Source organism: Anabas testudineus, chromosome 24, assembly GCF_900324465.2.
Source record: "Anabas testudineus chromosome 24, fAnaTes1.2, whole genome shotgun sequence".
NCBI classification, from domain to species: domain Eukaryota; kingdom Metazoa; phylum Chordata; class Actinopteri; order Anabantiformes; family Anabantidae; genus Anabas; species Anabas testudineus.
Window position 1 is genome coordinate 2,744,328 of NC_046632.1, and position 15,852 is coordinate 2,760,179.

At 42.2% G+C, this 15,852-nt stretch overlaps 3 protein-coding genes across 4 annotated transcripts; all 3 read left to right on the top strand.

The window, feature by feature from the left end:
• The first annotated feature begins 791 nt into the window (after positions 1–791).
• On the top strand, positions 792–2,613 carry srp9 (signal recognition particle 9). The gene is made up of 3 exons (XM_026340733.1): positions 792–974; positions 1,128–1,196; positions 1,789–2,613. The coding sequence occupies exons 1-3, from the start codon at positions 903–905 to the stop codon at positions 1,906–1,908; spliced, it is 261 nt and encodes an 86-aa protein (XP_026196518.1). The 5' UTR covers positions 792–902; the 3' UTR covers positions 1,909–2,613.
• Positions 2,614–3,047: 434 nt separating this feature from the next.
• ephx1 (epoxide hydrolase 1, microsomal (xenobiotic)) lies at positions 3,048–8,142 on the top strand. Of its 2 annotated transcripts, none has more exons than XM_026341971.2 (9): positions 3,048–3,241; positions 3,971–4,170; positions 4,268–4,448; positions 4,532–4,750; positions 5,085–5,214; positions 5,324–5,538; positions 5,670–5,778; positions 5,983–6,105; positions 6,572–8,142. In XM_026341971.2, the coding sequence occupies exons 2-9, from the start codon at positions 3,988–3,990 to the stop codon at positions 6,774–6,776; spliced, it is 1,365 nt and encodes a 454-aa protein (XP_026197756.1). In that variant the 5' UTR covers positions 3,048–3,241; positions 3,971–3,987; the 3' UTR covers positions 6,777–8,142. The 2 variants fall into 2 exon arrangements, with proteins under 2 accessions (XP_026197756.1, XP_026197757.1); XM_026341972.2 differs by having other exon boundaries at positions 3,983–4,170.
• An 879-nt stretch (positions 8,143–9,021) lies between these two features.
• On the top strand, positions 9,022–13,780 carry LOC113148999 (transcription factor 23-like). Its single transcript, XM_026340802.1, has 4 exons — positions 9,022–9,894; positions 10,476–10,628; positions 10,780–10,947; positions 11,695–13,780. Exons 1-4 carry the CDS (start codon positions 9,727–9,729, stop codon positions 11,830–11,832), a joined length of 627 nt encoding a protein of 208 aa, XP_026196587.1. The 5' UTR covers positions 9,022–9,726; the 3' UTR covers positions 11,833–13,780.
• Positions 13,781–15,852: the final 2,072 nt, after the last annotated feature.

Sequence of the window (15,852 nt, forward strand, 5' to 3'; positions counted from 1 at the left end):
CTTTATTATATTTATATTTAATTTATATTTGTATACACACTGGCAGCAGGTTTCCACAGGGATTACAACAGCTGAATTAAATGAATGAGTGCCAATTAAAACAGCCCCCACCCTTTGAATATTAGAGGAATAAATAATAGATGTCCCTCCATGGTTCTTTTGTAGATTATTGACGCTAAAGAAAAATGCAGAATTTCACTTTAGAACTCTCCCAATTCAGTTAATTATTTATTGAATTATTTTACCCTTTTTCATTAACCTTTAAATACAATTTACTCTACACGTTTCTCTGTGTTTCTCTTTTAAATTAAATTTAAAGTTATCTGATAAATCAAATCTTCCAGAACCAGTTTTATTTATGCATTTATTTGAAAATAAATGCATTGTTGTTTTTGTTTAGTTTTTTTTTAGTTAGTTTGCTTTTTTGTTTTAGTTAATCTATTTATTTAGTCATTTCATCTTTTTTTTAAGTACACTACTTGATTTATTATTTTATTTTCAGTCGGTCTGTTTAAGATGGAGGACACCAACTACTTCCGGATCAAGACTCGTTCAAAATAAGGCAATTGGGTCATGCACCCCAGGTCTACCTTAAAAAAAGAAGTTGCTAACCTCAATGGGATTTTATCTCACTACATAACATTTAAATTAAAATGTTACAACGTATTTGTGTTGTGTGTTTTGCCACTAATAAATACCACTTCATTTTACAGACCATTTATGTTTTGTGTGACGCGCCTTTGTTTGAAATGATAACCCGGAAGTACTTTTGCGCATCCGGTAATCTTAGTTCTGATTGGCTCTGGCGTCGTTGCTGATGTGTTGCTCCGAAGATAGCAAACCTGGTCGGCTGATTCAAACATTTAGTTTGGTGCAGTAGGAGCATTTTCTTTCTTCAAACTATGCCTTACTATCAGACTTGGGAGGAGTTCGCCCGTGCCGCAGAAAAACTATACCTGACAGATCCAATGAAGGTGAAAACGCTTAATTGTACAAGTTGGTTAGCGTGCTAGCTGAGTAGCATGCTGCCGGGCAGCTCGGGTTCTCGTGACGGTCTCAGCTGATTTAGTTCGATTCTTTCTCTGTTGGGAAATTCTCATTTTGACACGCTGCTGTTCTCTGTGCAGGTCAGGGTGGTTCTCAAGTACAGACACTGCGACGGCAACCTTTGTATCAAAGTGACCGACAATGCCGTGGTAAGTGATCAGAGGAAACACCGTTTGAATCACACGGTGCTAAGCTAATTCTTTCTCTCTCTCTGTGGACGTAACTTCTTCATCCGCAAATGTTGACAAGTGTGGGTCGAGGAACAATTAAACTGTACCTGATGTATTCAGTAGGAGTCAGTAGGTTGATTCCTGCACTGTGAATGTCTGAAGATAAGATATTCTTTATTGATCCCACATTGGGGAAATTAAATTGATACAGCAGGTCAGTGCAAAAAGAATGAAAGGGTGTTTAAAGTGTGCAAAAATACAAAAACTTCAACTTGAACTTCAACAATTTATCTTTTTGATGGTTCTTGGATACAACATATACACTATAAAGACCCAAGACGTTTTTATAGATGCTTCTTTCCACAGCAGACATGTTATTATCCATCAGGAGAAAACACAGATGTGACATTAAAAGTACTGGTTTTGCTCCATTTGTTGATGGCAGTGTGATAAGATTTCAATTAAATCACCCAAATAGCTTTTTTCCTCATTCACAAATGTTGATGTTAGTTAATTGGTGTAATGCTAGTTTTCACTTCACTTCACTTTCGCATTTCACCCGTCCCCACAGTGTTTACAGTACAAGACAGACCAGGCCCAGGATGTGAAGAAGATCGAGAAGCTCCACGGAAAACTGATGAGGCTCATGGTGTCCAAGGAGACGCACAGTGGAGCCATGGAGACGGATTAGGATGCTGTAGAACCACTGGCCTTCTGGAGCACTTGGACTGAGTTCAGTAGACACAGTGGTTTGTGAGAGTGCAGTACCATCAGAGTACGATGCGGAGTCTGAGAACTGGGCGGTGGTAAAGAGGGAATGTGATGAGATTGATCTGGCCACTTACGCTGATTTAATACAGTCAGAGATGTGATACATATAAACTGTGTGTGTACGATTCTATCAGGATTTTCTCTTGATAGTTTCTTAATAATTAAAAATCTTATCATGCAGTTTTTCAGGCATTTCGATCACATTACTGATGGTATTAAGATAAAGTAAAGTGGACTACTGGGAAATTTTAGGAAATGTAAAAACGGGAGATTGAGCGGGGTTTGGAACAGTTTGGGACACAATGTACAAAACGTACAAACCCTGTGCTGCTGTATGGGGACCATCAGCACCTTGGTTTCTTTAGAGGTTTGCCTTTATGTCAGTTGTAAAGTGGGTGAAGAGGACGGACACTGAAGCCATTGCATGTCCTATTTGTATCTCTGTTGGATTTGATTTCAGCCCAGTTGTTGGTCTCATTTAATTTTTTTTTTTCCTCATGGACTTGTTCCACGTGAATGAAGCAGGACCTCCTTATCGGTGGGAAGAAGCTCCCGCACCTTCAAATGCCATTTCATATACAGAGAATATTTGCAATGCATTTTCAATAAATGTTTATTTACCCCATCACAGCTGCTTCCTGTCCTGTATTGATCCTGTGAAGTCTGTTGTGTTTTGTTGACATCCAGCAATGACTACATGGTTACACTTAACAGGATGTGATGTGTGAGAGAGAGAGAGAGAGGCTGGAATTACAGCACAAAGTTGAGCTTCGTTTCTACTAAAGAAAAAAGTGTTTGGTTCAGTTTGTTTTTAAAATGTTGTGTTTTAAACACTGTAATCATTGTTTGTATATATTTGTCTATTTTTTTTTCCCGATGAATGTGGTTGTAATAATTAGGCTGATCTTTTTTTATTCAGCAGACAGTGAACAATCAGTAGTTTTACGTATAAAGAGAGTGAGCTAGGACATTGGGGAGGAAACACCGATTAGTAATCGAACGGGTCCAGGAGCGCTGCCCAAAATCCAGCGTCCAGCATCGCTCAGCGGTGACGTCGACGCTACGTCATCAGGTCAAACTTCATAACCCTGCTGTGTTGCGTTTATGACCTGCGAAAACCAAGTTCGCAGTTGAATTGATAAACTATCATTATTGTGGGCGAGTGAAGTAGCGTCGGCGAAAAGTAGAAACTAGACACCGGAGTCCAGGAAAAAGGTTCAGGGAGCTGCGTTTATTGAGTTTCTCTGTGCCAGGTGAGAGGAGACGGAGCGCTAGCTTAAAGTGGATGGAAGCTGTAATTAGCTCCACGCAGTTATATAACTTCTCAAGACGCAACTCTAAACAAGTCGAGCTGACAAACTAAATGCAACGGGAATTAAATCATTTTAATCTTATATTAAAGCCAGCGTCGTGTTGTTGTTGCACACTGTATGTAAGAAATCTCTTTATCGTGTGTTTGTGTGTGTGTGTGTGTGTGTGTGACTCACTAAAATTATTATCACTTATCAAATAATTGTGTCCAACAGTCACAGTCCATCACTGAAAGTGAACGTTTTTTAACTCAGTGACATCTGGACTGAAGATCTCCTCAACACTGTTCTGATGCTGAAACAACGATGTATAATCTAATAGTGAAGTGTAGTAGCACTCATGTCAATGTACTCTCTAAACTAGGATCATACTGGAAACAAGCAGAAGCTTAATGTCTTGTAATAATTTACTGCTTTTGGAAGTTTGGTCATTCTTTATTCTCATGTTTTGGTCAGATTCAATAAAGCGAGTGCTGATGCTTTCATAACCTAGTGGTAGATTTGAGATACATTTAATAACAAACCTGGGGAGTTCAAAATTGCAAAGTTTGAACAAAGATATTTGTAATTTGAAGTATTCCTTTCAAATGTCTGTTGACAGATTTATATTTAGTGACATATTTTCTTGGGGTTCTGTCTGTTGTGCATCTTTTCCATCTCTATTCCCCACAGCACTGATACTAGGCACCATGTTCATAGAGGTGTTGGTTGGGCTGCTTATTGGAGGACTGATCTTCTTCCTGATCCAGAAGAGAAAGACCCAGCATCTGGAGACAGAGGATGGCTGGTGGGGGGTCGGAGCACCTCCTGATGGCGAGGAGGACGTCACCATTCGCCCATTTAAAGTCTCCACCAGTGATGAAGAGTTGGAGGTTAGAGTCCGTCACAGTTTATCACACACTGTATTTATTTCAGCATGCACTCATGAGACAGACAGGAAGACTCTGAGACATGTTCTCCTCTTTTCAGGACCTGTACAGGAGGATAGACCAGACACGTCCCACTCCCTCGTTGGAAGACAGCCAGTTTAATTATGGCTTCAACTCCCACTACTTGGAGAAGGTGGTCTCCTACTGGAGAAATGAATTTAACTGGAGGAAACAAGTCGACAAACTCAACCACTATCCCCATTTTAAAACCAAAATCGAAGGTGAGGCTTCACTGCTGACTCATTCACGGCGTCAATATCCTCCTGTCTTGAACCTTTTCTTATTTAGTGCACTTCCATCTAAGGCATTGATGTCCATTACCTGCATGTGAAGCCCAAGAAGTTGAATGAGGGAACTACTGCTATCCCTCTGATAATGGTTCATGGCTGGCCCGGCTCCTTCTATGAGTTCTATGGAGTGATCCCACTGCTAACAGAACCATCAGACCCTGGGGACCTTGTATTTGAGGTGGTGTGTCCCTCTATACCAGGCTACGGCTTCTCTGAGGCACCACACAAGAAAGGTAAGTCCGGTAATCATTTTTCAGACATGCCGAGGAAAAGAAAAGCTACTTTTATACTCTTCATCGTTTGAGCTATAAAAGACAACTGACTGAAGTATCATTTCTCTTATAGCAGGGTATAAGCCCATGTAGAGATCACGTGCAGGTACAAGGCTATATGAAAATAGCATTGCTGAAGAGAGTAACTGTTGCACTCTGACTCTAAACCAGACCTGACCAGGCCTCAGGTCACTCACATCCTGTAGCTGTGAAAATATTACACTTTGTTTCTGTAGAATCTTCAGTTTTGATGCTGCATTTTCCCGTGTATGTGTGTGTGTGTGTGCACCGGCAGGCTTTGATTCAGTTTGTGCGGCACGCATTTTCCACAAACTGATGAAACGTTTAGGCTTCCAGCAGTTCTACGCTCAAGGAGGAGACTGGGGCTGGATGGTCACCACTAACATGGCTCAGCTGGATCCTAAGTAATACACACAATCTTTCTCAGTACCTGAAAAGAATAAGTCCTATCAATAAAGTATCTTTACAGTGTCTCATGTTTTCCACTTGGTTTATTTTGATTCCATGCTCCAGGTCAGTCAGAGGCTTACATGTGAACATTGCTACTCCCTTCAAATTCAGTCTGCCCATAGCTTTATCCATCATGCTGGGGCGTCAGTTCCCTAAACTGTTCGGCTTCACAGACATGGATGTTCAGCATCTCTTCCCGTGCACGGAGAAACTAGTGGTGGAGTCCATAAAGGAGTCTGGCTACATGCACATCCAGTGCACCAAGCCTGACACTGCTGGTAAGGACTCAAGGCCTCTTTAATAGGCGAGAGGTGATGAGTTTTCTGTTGCAGCGCTGGCCCGTGCCATAACAGTAGCTGCCCTGGAGCAATGCACTTCACTTAATTTGTAACTCTGAATGCTCGCTCAGGTCGAGGACTAAATGATTCTCCAGTGGGTCTGGCTGCCTACATTCTGGAGAAGTTCTCCACATGGACCAACCGCGACTTTAGGAACCTGGAAGACGGAGGACTTACAAGGTAAAGAGAATGGAGAACACGAGAGAGTCAGGGCTGATGTTTGCTGTCACTGGCCGCTAGGTTGCTTTGTAAAAGGGGACTCTTTGGTTTTGTTTGAGCCAGATTTTCACAGTACTAATGCTGAAAGGTTCCTTTCTGTGGCTGCCGCTCAAAGCAGAGTCATCACTGTCACTACTATGACACTAAATGTTGTTTGTGATTTAGGAAATTCTCTCTGGACGACCTGTTGACCAATGTGATGATCTATTGGACGTCTGGATGCATCACTTCCTCTATGAGGTTCTACAAGGAAAACTTTGGCAAAGGCTTAAACCAGCTCCACTTCAAGTGAGTGACAGTAGCTCTCTCAGGTTTACAGAGGAGCGTAGCCAAATACCCCACACATGTCCCACTTATGTGAACATGGGGGACCAGTGCTTTTGAAACTGTACACTATGCTAGAGAGTGATTTCCTGTGAGCTACATGTTGAGGTGATGAGATGATGGAGGAGAAACAGGAAGACTTTTAAGGACCATTACAGCATGCAGCTGAGGGAATAGGCAGGGGTAAACAGTTAAGAGTTGGAGGAACAAAGTAGTTGCATTAAGCACCAGAAAACATGATTAGTTGGCCTACCAACCAGTAGCTTTGCCCAAAAGCTTTTGCATTGTAATGGTCATTTTTCCATTTGATCACTCAGACACATTGCTCATAAGATGTTTTCTAACCTAGTTTGTTTTGATAACTAAGTAAACTTTTCTTTAAAGAGGAAACATCTTGAGTCTTGTTCTCCACAATACCCTGTCTTCCCAGGTTACCTGCTTACGTGCCCACTGGCTTTGCCTGCTTCCCCAATGAGCTGATATACACACCCAAACTGTGGGCCAAACAGAAGTACTGGCAACTTGAGACCTTCACTCACATGGCCCGTGGCGGCCATTTTGCTGCCATGGAAGAGCCCCAGCTGATGGCTGAGGACATCCAGAAGTTTGTCAAGACGGTGGAGAAGAAGAAGTAGATGGAGAAGAAGAAGAAGTAGGAGCAGAAGTGAGATGAGGAGGTGAAGAAAGTAAAATGTGAAAGTGATGATGAGTTGATAAACAAATGAAGACAAACACAGTGGTGAGCAGTGTGTAGCTACTATAATACTGAAGTAGCCTGATCTTTGCAGTGTTTCTGACTTCCTCAGGAGAAGCCTTGTAGTCCTGAGAACTGTTCACTGAGCAGCTGCAGAGGTCAGAGGTCACATGTTGTTATAGTGTTGACAGCATAGACAAGGTGCCAGGCATTCCATCTAACTGATAACACAAATCTTCTTTACTTTACAAAGCTACAGCCGTGATACCACATCATACTCCATGATACTGCCTAATACTGCATGATGCTACATGATACTACAGGATATTACATCATACTTCATAATACTGCATGATACCACATCATACTCCATGATACTGCCTAATACTGCATGATGCTACATGATACTATATGATATTACATCATACTTCATAATACTGCATGATACTGCATTATACTACATGATACTACCTAGTACCGCATGATGCTACATGATACTACAGGATATTACATGATACTGCACAATATAATACTACATGATGACTCTATACTTTGAGGTGAAGTTTAATGTAGTAGTTTAGCTGTGATGAGCTACCAGCAGGTAACATTGACTTCAAAGAGCAGAAGCTCTGGTCAGTTCATGTTGATGTAGAAGCTTCTGTTAAAGCTGTGAAGTGAAAATATTCAGTTCTTTGGTGTGTACAGTATTACTACTCAAACTGTAGGGGCGTGATGACCTAACACGAGAGTGAAGAGAGTCTATTCTTAGTCAGTATGCTGCTCACAGTATTGAACTTAAAGTAGCTGTTGGAATAATTTGACATGATGATTTACTTTATTGATAAAATGTATTTGAGCATTTGTTTAGTATTTAGTTTTACTTACTCTGTTCAGTCCCTCTGTTCGTACAGGCCTTTAAGAGATTTCTCCAAGATATGTGTTTATGTAAGTGACTGGGCCAAAATCCACAGTCCTCAACCTGTGCCAATATTCAAAGGCTTCAGCCTTTCCAAATGAGAGATATTAAACGTGTCTTCCAGATTTGCAGCTCTTTATTGCAAGGATTGTGACATTAATTTGACTTTGGGTTGATAGCTTTAGGAGGTGATGCCTTCATGTCAAGTATAAACAGGAGGAATGGAAAGTAAAAGCGCTTTTACTGTTCACATGGAACAGACGAATCAAACTTTTTTTTTTTTATTTTAAGACTGCCATGAAAAATTGTAAAATGAAACAACATCAATTATAAACACTTACAGAGCGGATTATATACAATGACTTCTGTTCTTAATAAAATATGAATTGCATTGTTTCATTTCTTTTAAGTTAACCACTGGAAATGACAGTGACACTTGTGTGTGACTGCAGCCTTGGTCCAAATTATCTTTACTAGCTTTGTTGTAATCACTTCTTTAAATACTGTTATGGTAAATTCAAACAGGCTTGTCTAACTTATGTGATGAACCTTGATGCTAATGTGACACTTCAGTCATCAGTATAATGAAGTGTAGCACTGGCATTGCAGAACTTTAGAGAAAATGTATTTCATATGAGCACCTCAGTTGAAAGTTCGAGCCTGACAGCTGGAAGCATGAGCAAAGACTGAATTTACGGACCTCAGAGATTCAAGATTTTTATTTGCCATTTATGCATAAGGAGTCAGTCCAGGCATATAGGAATTCTTGTGCAGGGTTCTCTTGGAGGCAAGTAAAGAGTGAAGAGCCAAAACACTAAACCTAGTCGAACAATAAAAAGAAAGTATTTCGACTCTGTGTAACGACGAATAGGGTTAAAATGATAAACATGAAAAGAAACGTATTGTATATATATATGTATTTCACATGGTGAGGGGTTATTGCACATTATTCACATCTAGTCTTTCTGAGGGAAAGTTACCTTCATGCCTTTAAACTTGATTTGTAGAACAGAGGGAAGCTGAGCGTTGTTGTTGGGATGGGAAATCAACTACTGATATAAATATCAATTCCACAGATGTTGTTTGCTTGCTAATTCTCTCTGGAATTGCCCCTTGAAGAAACACTGCATGTGACCAAAATGATTCTTGTGCCGTGTAGTCTGTCACAAAGTCATGTTCACAGCGTGATGTGCTTTTCTATAAAGACCACAGAATGAGTCCAAGAGTGTGAAGTGTTTTCTACCAAATCTGAATGCATTTCCGCCTCTCTTTGGCAGTGTTCAGTGTCGCACTGCCCCGAGCCTTCAATCCCACCCCTGGCCAGCTGTTAGCAGAGCTTTGAGTTTCCCAAGCCCCCCAGTGCCCTGGCTCGGGACACCCTCCCAGAGTTGCACTCCCCCAGGCCTGACTGCCTGCCTGCATGCTCTTCTTGGCAGTCGAACAGCCAGGGGAGGATGAGGACAACCGGGCAGCTGAGATAAGGACCACATGAAGTTCCCCACATTACCTCACCCGATAAGGAAACGAGCAGAGGAGAGAGAGAGAGAGTCGACTGGGAGGGATTCTCTGGATGGACAGTAATGCGTAGAAAAGCAGCCGGTGACTGGGGGGTTTCCACCACTAGTTTTGGGGTCTGGGTGGAACTGGGGAGCCACAGAGGCCTGGTAACCTTTAGAAAGGCTTGATGTTGCTTGAATAGAACTGAGCTTTCAGAAAATTATCACAGAGCAGAAAGTTGTGTAGCTGTGAGCCTGGCTGAGTAATGTCAGCTGTCCATGAGCCAGTATCTTGATCTCCATAAGACTAGATGGAAAGATTACTTCACACTGTGTGTTCTGGAGTGGATTCACCAAAGAACTTAGCTGATAACACCTTGAGAAAGCAAACTTTCATCCAGCCGATGAAAGTAGACTGAACAAAGGGGATTTGCGGCTCTCAAGTCTTTAGGGGAGTCTCCACCACCTCGGCAGCACCCATGGCTGTCAATCCTCTGGAAGGTCTCATGTCTGTTGCAGTGAACCACCAGCTGGTCTCCAGCTCCACGGTGGAGCCCCACAGCCAGCAGCCCTGCGCAGCCATCAACTCAGCATCAATCCACGGACACAAGCAGAGCACACACAGCAGCCGGGAACCCAGGAAGTGGGTGAGTGTTGTTAAGTGCACAACCTTAATTCAAACTTGAGCTTACAGTTCCAGCATGTAACAGAAAAGGACCCAGAGACCAGTTGCTTTGTTCAAAGACAGTCTCATATGTGTTAAGCTCTCTGGGGCATCATGCCTGTGTATCAGGGAACATCTTGCAGAGGATGAGTGGAGTTATTGCCCACAGAGAGATGTGACGCTATGAGTTTGTGTGAGGCCGAAACGATGGAGGATCCAGCTGTCCTTCATGCTTCGTGGTATAGATTTAATGTTTTCTCGTAATCGGATGGTCCAAGACTCCTGCAGCTACTACTTTTGATGTGTGTTAGTGGGAGGTGAAAAGCTGAAGATGCTATCAGGAAGATTTGTAAAATCAAAGCGGAAAAACGTGGATGTATAACTATACTATACAATAGCTGACTGGAGCAGCTTGGGGGAACAACTCCACAGTAGCGAGGGCAGCTGGCCCCTCTTCCACCCTGCAGATCAGCCCCTGACACAGTGGTGTCAGAACACACTAATACATTTAAATTTTCATTAATATCTTGTGTTATTCTCATGTCCACATGTCCTCCGCTGCAGGTAAAGTCTGCGTGCGGGTCCAGACTAACGTCTGGCTCCGATTTTGGGTCTGTGGTCCAGTCCAGGGCGCTAAGGAGTCAACACTCACCAGAAAATGCAGCACGCGAGAGGAGCCGCGTACGCAACCTGCGTCAGGCCTTCCACAGTCTGCAGGTACCGCACACGTTTCTGTGTCCCACACTGTCATTAACTCGTCACACTAGAAAAATAAAAGCATCCCCTCTGCTGGTATTTGTTATTTAACAATATAAATGACACTCAGTGTAGAGAGTAGAAGTAGAGCTCACCTAGCCTTCCTCCACAGGCTGCTCTCCCCTCAGTCCCACCTAACACCAAGTTATCCAAGCTGGATGTTCTGGTTCTGGCCACCAACTACATAGCGTACCTGACAGAGACCCTGGACCAGGGGGGTCCGCTGGCTGCTCACACGGTGGCCGGATCCAGGCCAGGTGGATACCTGCATCCTGTTAAGGTAGGACACCGACCATCACCACACACTATCACTACACAAATGTGTTTGCTACCTGACCCACTTCTCTGTTTAGTAAAACATTTCACAATACACAGATTAAAACAAGTCAGGTACCTCTGGATGAAACAGATTTGAAAAGCTCTCTCTCTCTTAAAAGAGCTCTCACATGGAAAGAAGGACACAACTTTTTTGTTAGCTAGTTAGCACTACTGTGACCTTTTTAGCCGTTTTAGCTAATTAAAAATTTGGAAGCTAGTTATTTTTGTACCTAGTTATAAGGAACACTTTCACCAATATCACCTACCTTTTAGGTAGTTATAAGTGCACAATATTAGCTTGAGATACCTTTTTAACTAATTAGAAACATAATTCACTTCTAGGCCTTTAAATAATTAGCAGCTCTGGGCTTCATTGAGCTAGCTGCTTGTAGCTAATAAGCTAAGGCTAGATAACTACACATGAAATGCCTTCTACGGATAAAACGTTAAAAGTAAACACGGTCAGATAAATAAAATGTTGATTAATGACATGGCTCATCATATTAACCACCATGTATTATGTAACAACTGTGAATTTCTATAACAAAATGTTCAATGCAGTGTTCAATATATTATTCTCTGTATGATTGAACGAGAAAAGCTTTGAATGTGAAATAACGTTCACGTTGTTTTATCTGGATGGGTTTTTGTGTTTGTGGTGCCCACCGATGAGCACGGCGAGCTGTCCCAGTGTGTTGTGTCTCCACAGAAGTGGCCCATGCGTTCCCTGCTCTACTGCGGCGGTGTGGGAGAGCGACTGTCAGGCGCCTCGGCCAATCAGACGCTCCCAGTCATTCAGGAAGGAACACGCCCTCTGACCCCGACCTCAGGAGCAGACAGAGAGTGATAAGAGGACATGTGACGGAACTCTCACCCACTTTCATATCTTTAATCTGAACCAGCTGATGGCCGATTGTCGGTTTCAAACCCTCTGGAGTTGGCAGAGTGAGAACCAAACGTTAGGTTTTCCAAATGAGATTGTTCACATACATTCCTGCAGTCTGGCTACGTTTCCTGTTCCAAGTGTTTTGTCTCTTCCTGTGACCTGTCATTTGTACAGGCACTAAAAAAGCTTGTAAAAGAAAAATCGTTTTTTCCCTGTGGACCTGATAAATGAGGAAGACACAGATTTACCTCTGTTGAAAATATTCCATCATTATCCAAGCATTAGACAGCAGGTTGTCAGGAACAGATTTAATACAGGGAAATGAAAAGGCTGCTTCACTTGACTAATTGTGCCACAAATCACTACATGGAGGAACATCGTGTAACCTATTAACGTGATTTAAGGGTTGTACAGCAGTTAGATATTTTCAGATGTTACTTACACTGCAGGGAGGAATTCAGTCACCTATGTGCTTTCTCTGTGAATGTGTGTGTGTGTGTGTGTGTGTGTGAGGACAGACGGACGAGCAGTGAGGGAGGGATTGTTGTCGGGAACACAGCAGCTGTCGGCTTCTTCATATCTCCTCAGTAATGACCACTTAGTTCTCATTAGAACACTTGAGCAGAATGTAATCTTTCACTTTGAGTAAACACCATGTAAAAGTGAAGCTTGTGTGTGCTGCTGTTTGATTACAGCCACTTAAACATTTAGAGGCAGCGATAATCCCATCAGTTAATTCACACTTCACTGTTTTTTTAGCAGCCTTCCTATAGCTCTACATTCATAAAAATACTGTGGAGGGTGTAGTTTTGGTCAACCAGCTCTCTTCTCCTCTCCTCCAAATGATGTCACTTGGAGGATATTCTCATATAAATATACTCCCCCAAACATGGAGCAAAGGAAGCAAGTAAAAAAAAAAAAGTTAAGTTGTGAGTGTTCACTGATTTTAAAGTGGATCGTTTTGCAGCTGGTTTGAACCACTGTGTCTCTTTATTTGTGACAATGAGAAAAACGAATGCATAACAAAAGTGAGATAATCACTTTAACGAGCAGGGCACAGAGCTGGATGGAGCATACAGTAGCACTGTTATGGACTAAACTGTGTGGACTGATAAAGAATGAACAGCCTTATGTAGAAACTGAAGTCTGCACGTTTACTATATTCTGTTTTTCAATTGTCACGAAACCCTGAATGTATAAATGCGTTCTTTTTTCTCTCCTGAGGTAGTTTATTCATCAGCTTGCATACATTTTTTCCCCCTGTGATAAGGAGCTGTTTACTTTGGCTACATCCACCTGACACCACTTTGTGAAAAACGTGGATTCAGATTGTTCACCTTTGCCTGTAATGCGCTGAAACACGTGAAACCAACTGAAAACCAACACATCTTGTTACTCCATGTGTTTTTGTGAGCAGGTAAAAGGACAGACTGAATGACTTGGATTTGCCAAATTGTCCATCTGAGCATGAACTGACTCTCTCCTGATGTCCTTTCAATGGAAGTGATGGGGACAAAAGTCCACAGTCCTTGTTGCAAACATGTATTTAGATGTAACTACAGCTAATATTAATTAATCAGATCAGATGGTTCTCATCCACACTAAATATGTTGAGTTACAGTGGAAAGCATAACGAATTTTGTACTCCACACTCCACCCAGTGTGAACAGTTTGGAAGTTCAAACTTTATTTTATCTTCAGTTGCTTTTAATGGTTAGACTAAAAAAAGTGAAATACTAGTGTACTGGATGTTTGTGGGGTGGACAGGACAAGCTTACAGCAGATTAGAGACCAGATGAACTGGCGTTGTCTCCACTTTGAACAAAATGGGCTCAGCTCCACGAGCAGCAGCCTAGTGTTCAAGGCTACCTCCATAAATCAGTCCAGCGGAGGAGTGGGGAGGGGGACAATGGGGGTAAATGTGTAGTGATGACTAATTTGGAGCTGCTGTAGTCTGACTACCAGAGGTTACAGAAGGACATGAGAAGCCAGACTCTTACTTAAGGCAAAATGAAAACCAGCAGCAGAACACAGAGCGCGTCCTACTGAAGAACCTTCATTATCAAGAACGTTGACAACACATGCTTCCAGCTCAGCTGATCACTTTAATCTCTTTGACTTGAACTCATACTAATCCAAGTCATGTTCTGTCATGTCATTAATGCTGTGTTCTCCACCACTTCATCTCCGTTACAAACTGGTAACACTATATGTCTAACGTGTTAGAGTACTGCTACAGTAGAGTGTTGTGTGTGTGTTGTACCACTAAAGTTAAGTGAGGAGACGTGATCTATTAAAGATAATAGAACACAGTTATTGATGAACTTCAGTGCAGATAACCCTGAATGAAATCAGTCTTTGCTGATGATCCTCTGTGGTGCTGACTGTACATTTAGACACGCTGTCATGAATTCTGGACCAATCAGATGCCTCCCTGACAAAACAAAACACAACAGTGCTTGAAGTGCACTAGGTGCTGGGTTCCCCCCCTCGGTGGTTTATTGAAATCCTACTGACATCTCAACTCCTTCCAATTCTTAACCTTCAACCGTCTCAGGTCTTTAAAAAATGCAGCTCCTCTGACTCCCACATGGTCCACTGTTGATACACAGCGTAGTCCAGCTGCTTACACTTAATTTCACTTTATGTGGAGACATCATCAGCTTCAACTGACATGTTGACCCCCTTTAAGTGCTTCGGTTTAGGTTTCAATTAAAACCTTTTTCAGCAGTTTTACTGAAACCTCAACTTTGACTTCTCTTAATCTTTAAACTGAAACTTCAGCAACGAACATGGGCATGAGGAGGGAAACATTCTTCATCATCATCTGGAGAAGAAAGAATCTGCTGGAAGACACTCTCTGACGTCTGGACCACAAGTAATAACTAAAAAGTATGTTTCACTAAATAGACACACCATCTGACTGCCTCTAGTTATTGCACTGCAGCCCACCAGTCTCCTGCCCAACCAGCACAGCAGAGCTCTGGGAGGACATCATACACTATAATGAACACACTATATCCACTTTTTGGGAGAGTACATTTTAGCATGCTAACCTGATTGGAGCACCAGTGAGCAGGTGCACTCAAGGGAGCATCTCCGTGTGCAGGTCCTTCAAAGTGTGGGAGACAGCTATTTATGTCACTGGAACTATTTCAACAAAGTGTGCAGCCAACGTGTCTGCAGGCCTCCACCCCCCCACATGCTGGGAGATAATCAACATATTTTCACTCTCTCCTGCTCATTACAGCCATCGCACACTTGATTACAGTCTGGATTTATGAAGGTGCGAGGCCACACCACCCTGCTTTGGCTGGGGAGGAGTGGAGAAGACTACGGAGAGGGAAGAGTGGAGTTTAAAGGGAAGAGGACAGGAGGGCAGGATGCTCACTCTACTGCTGAATGTGTTAGAAATCAATCATACAGTATCTGATCTGTCTGAGATTAGGTTATACTTACCTGCTGTGAGAGTAACTACTAGATCTGATCTGAGTTAGTATCTAGAACTTTATAACTAACTGTATTCTGTACTGTGAACACACAGAGAGGGGAACTAATTAAGTCCATTACCTCAAGTACAGTGTTGAGGTACTTGTACTTCATTTCATCGTCTATACTCTATTACTATTAAATCAAACCAAAGAAATTCTTACAAAGGTTTTCAGGTAGTGGCAACTTTAGATGTGTTTCCATGTTTTTTTTTTTTTTTTTAGCCCCAGGAACCAAAGTCCAGAAACCTTCCTCTGGGACAAAAGTTGCTTTGAGGGTGTTGCAATTACAGTTTGACAGTGCAGATTTTTCCATGGTCACTGAAACCCTGTAGTATTGCTGATTTGTACTGTCTGGCAGCTGTCCAACCACAATTTCCCCAAGAGGATCAATAAAGTATGTCATTATTATTCAAAGGTGTCCCTCTCCATTAACACATTTATTCACCTCTGTGCACGTTGCTGCTCTATTGTTTGGAAAAGTCAATAAACC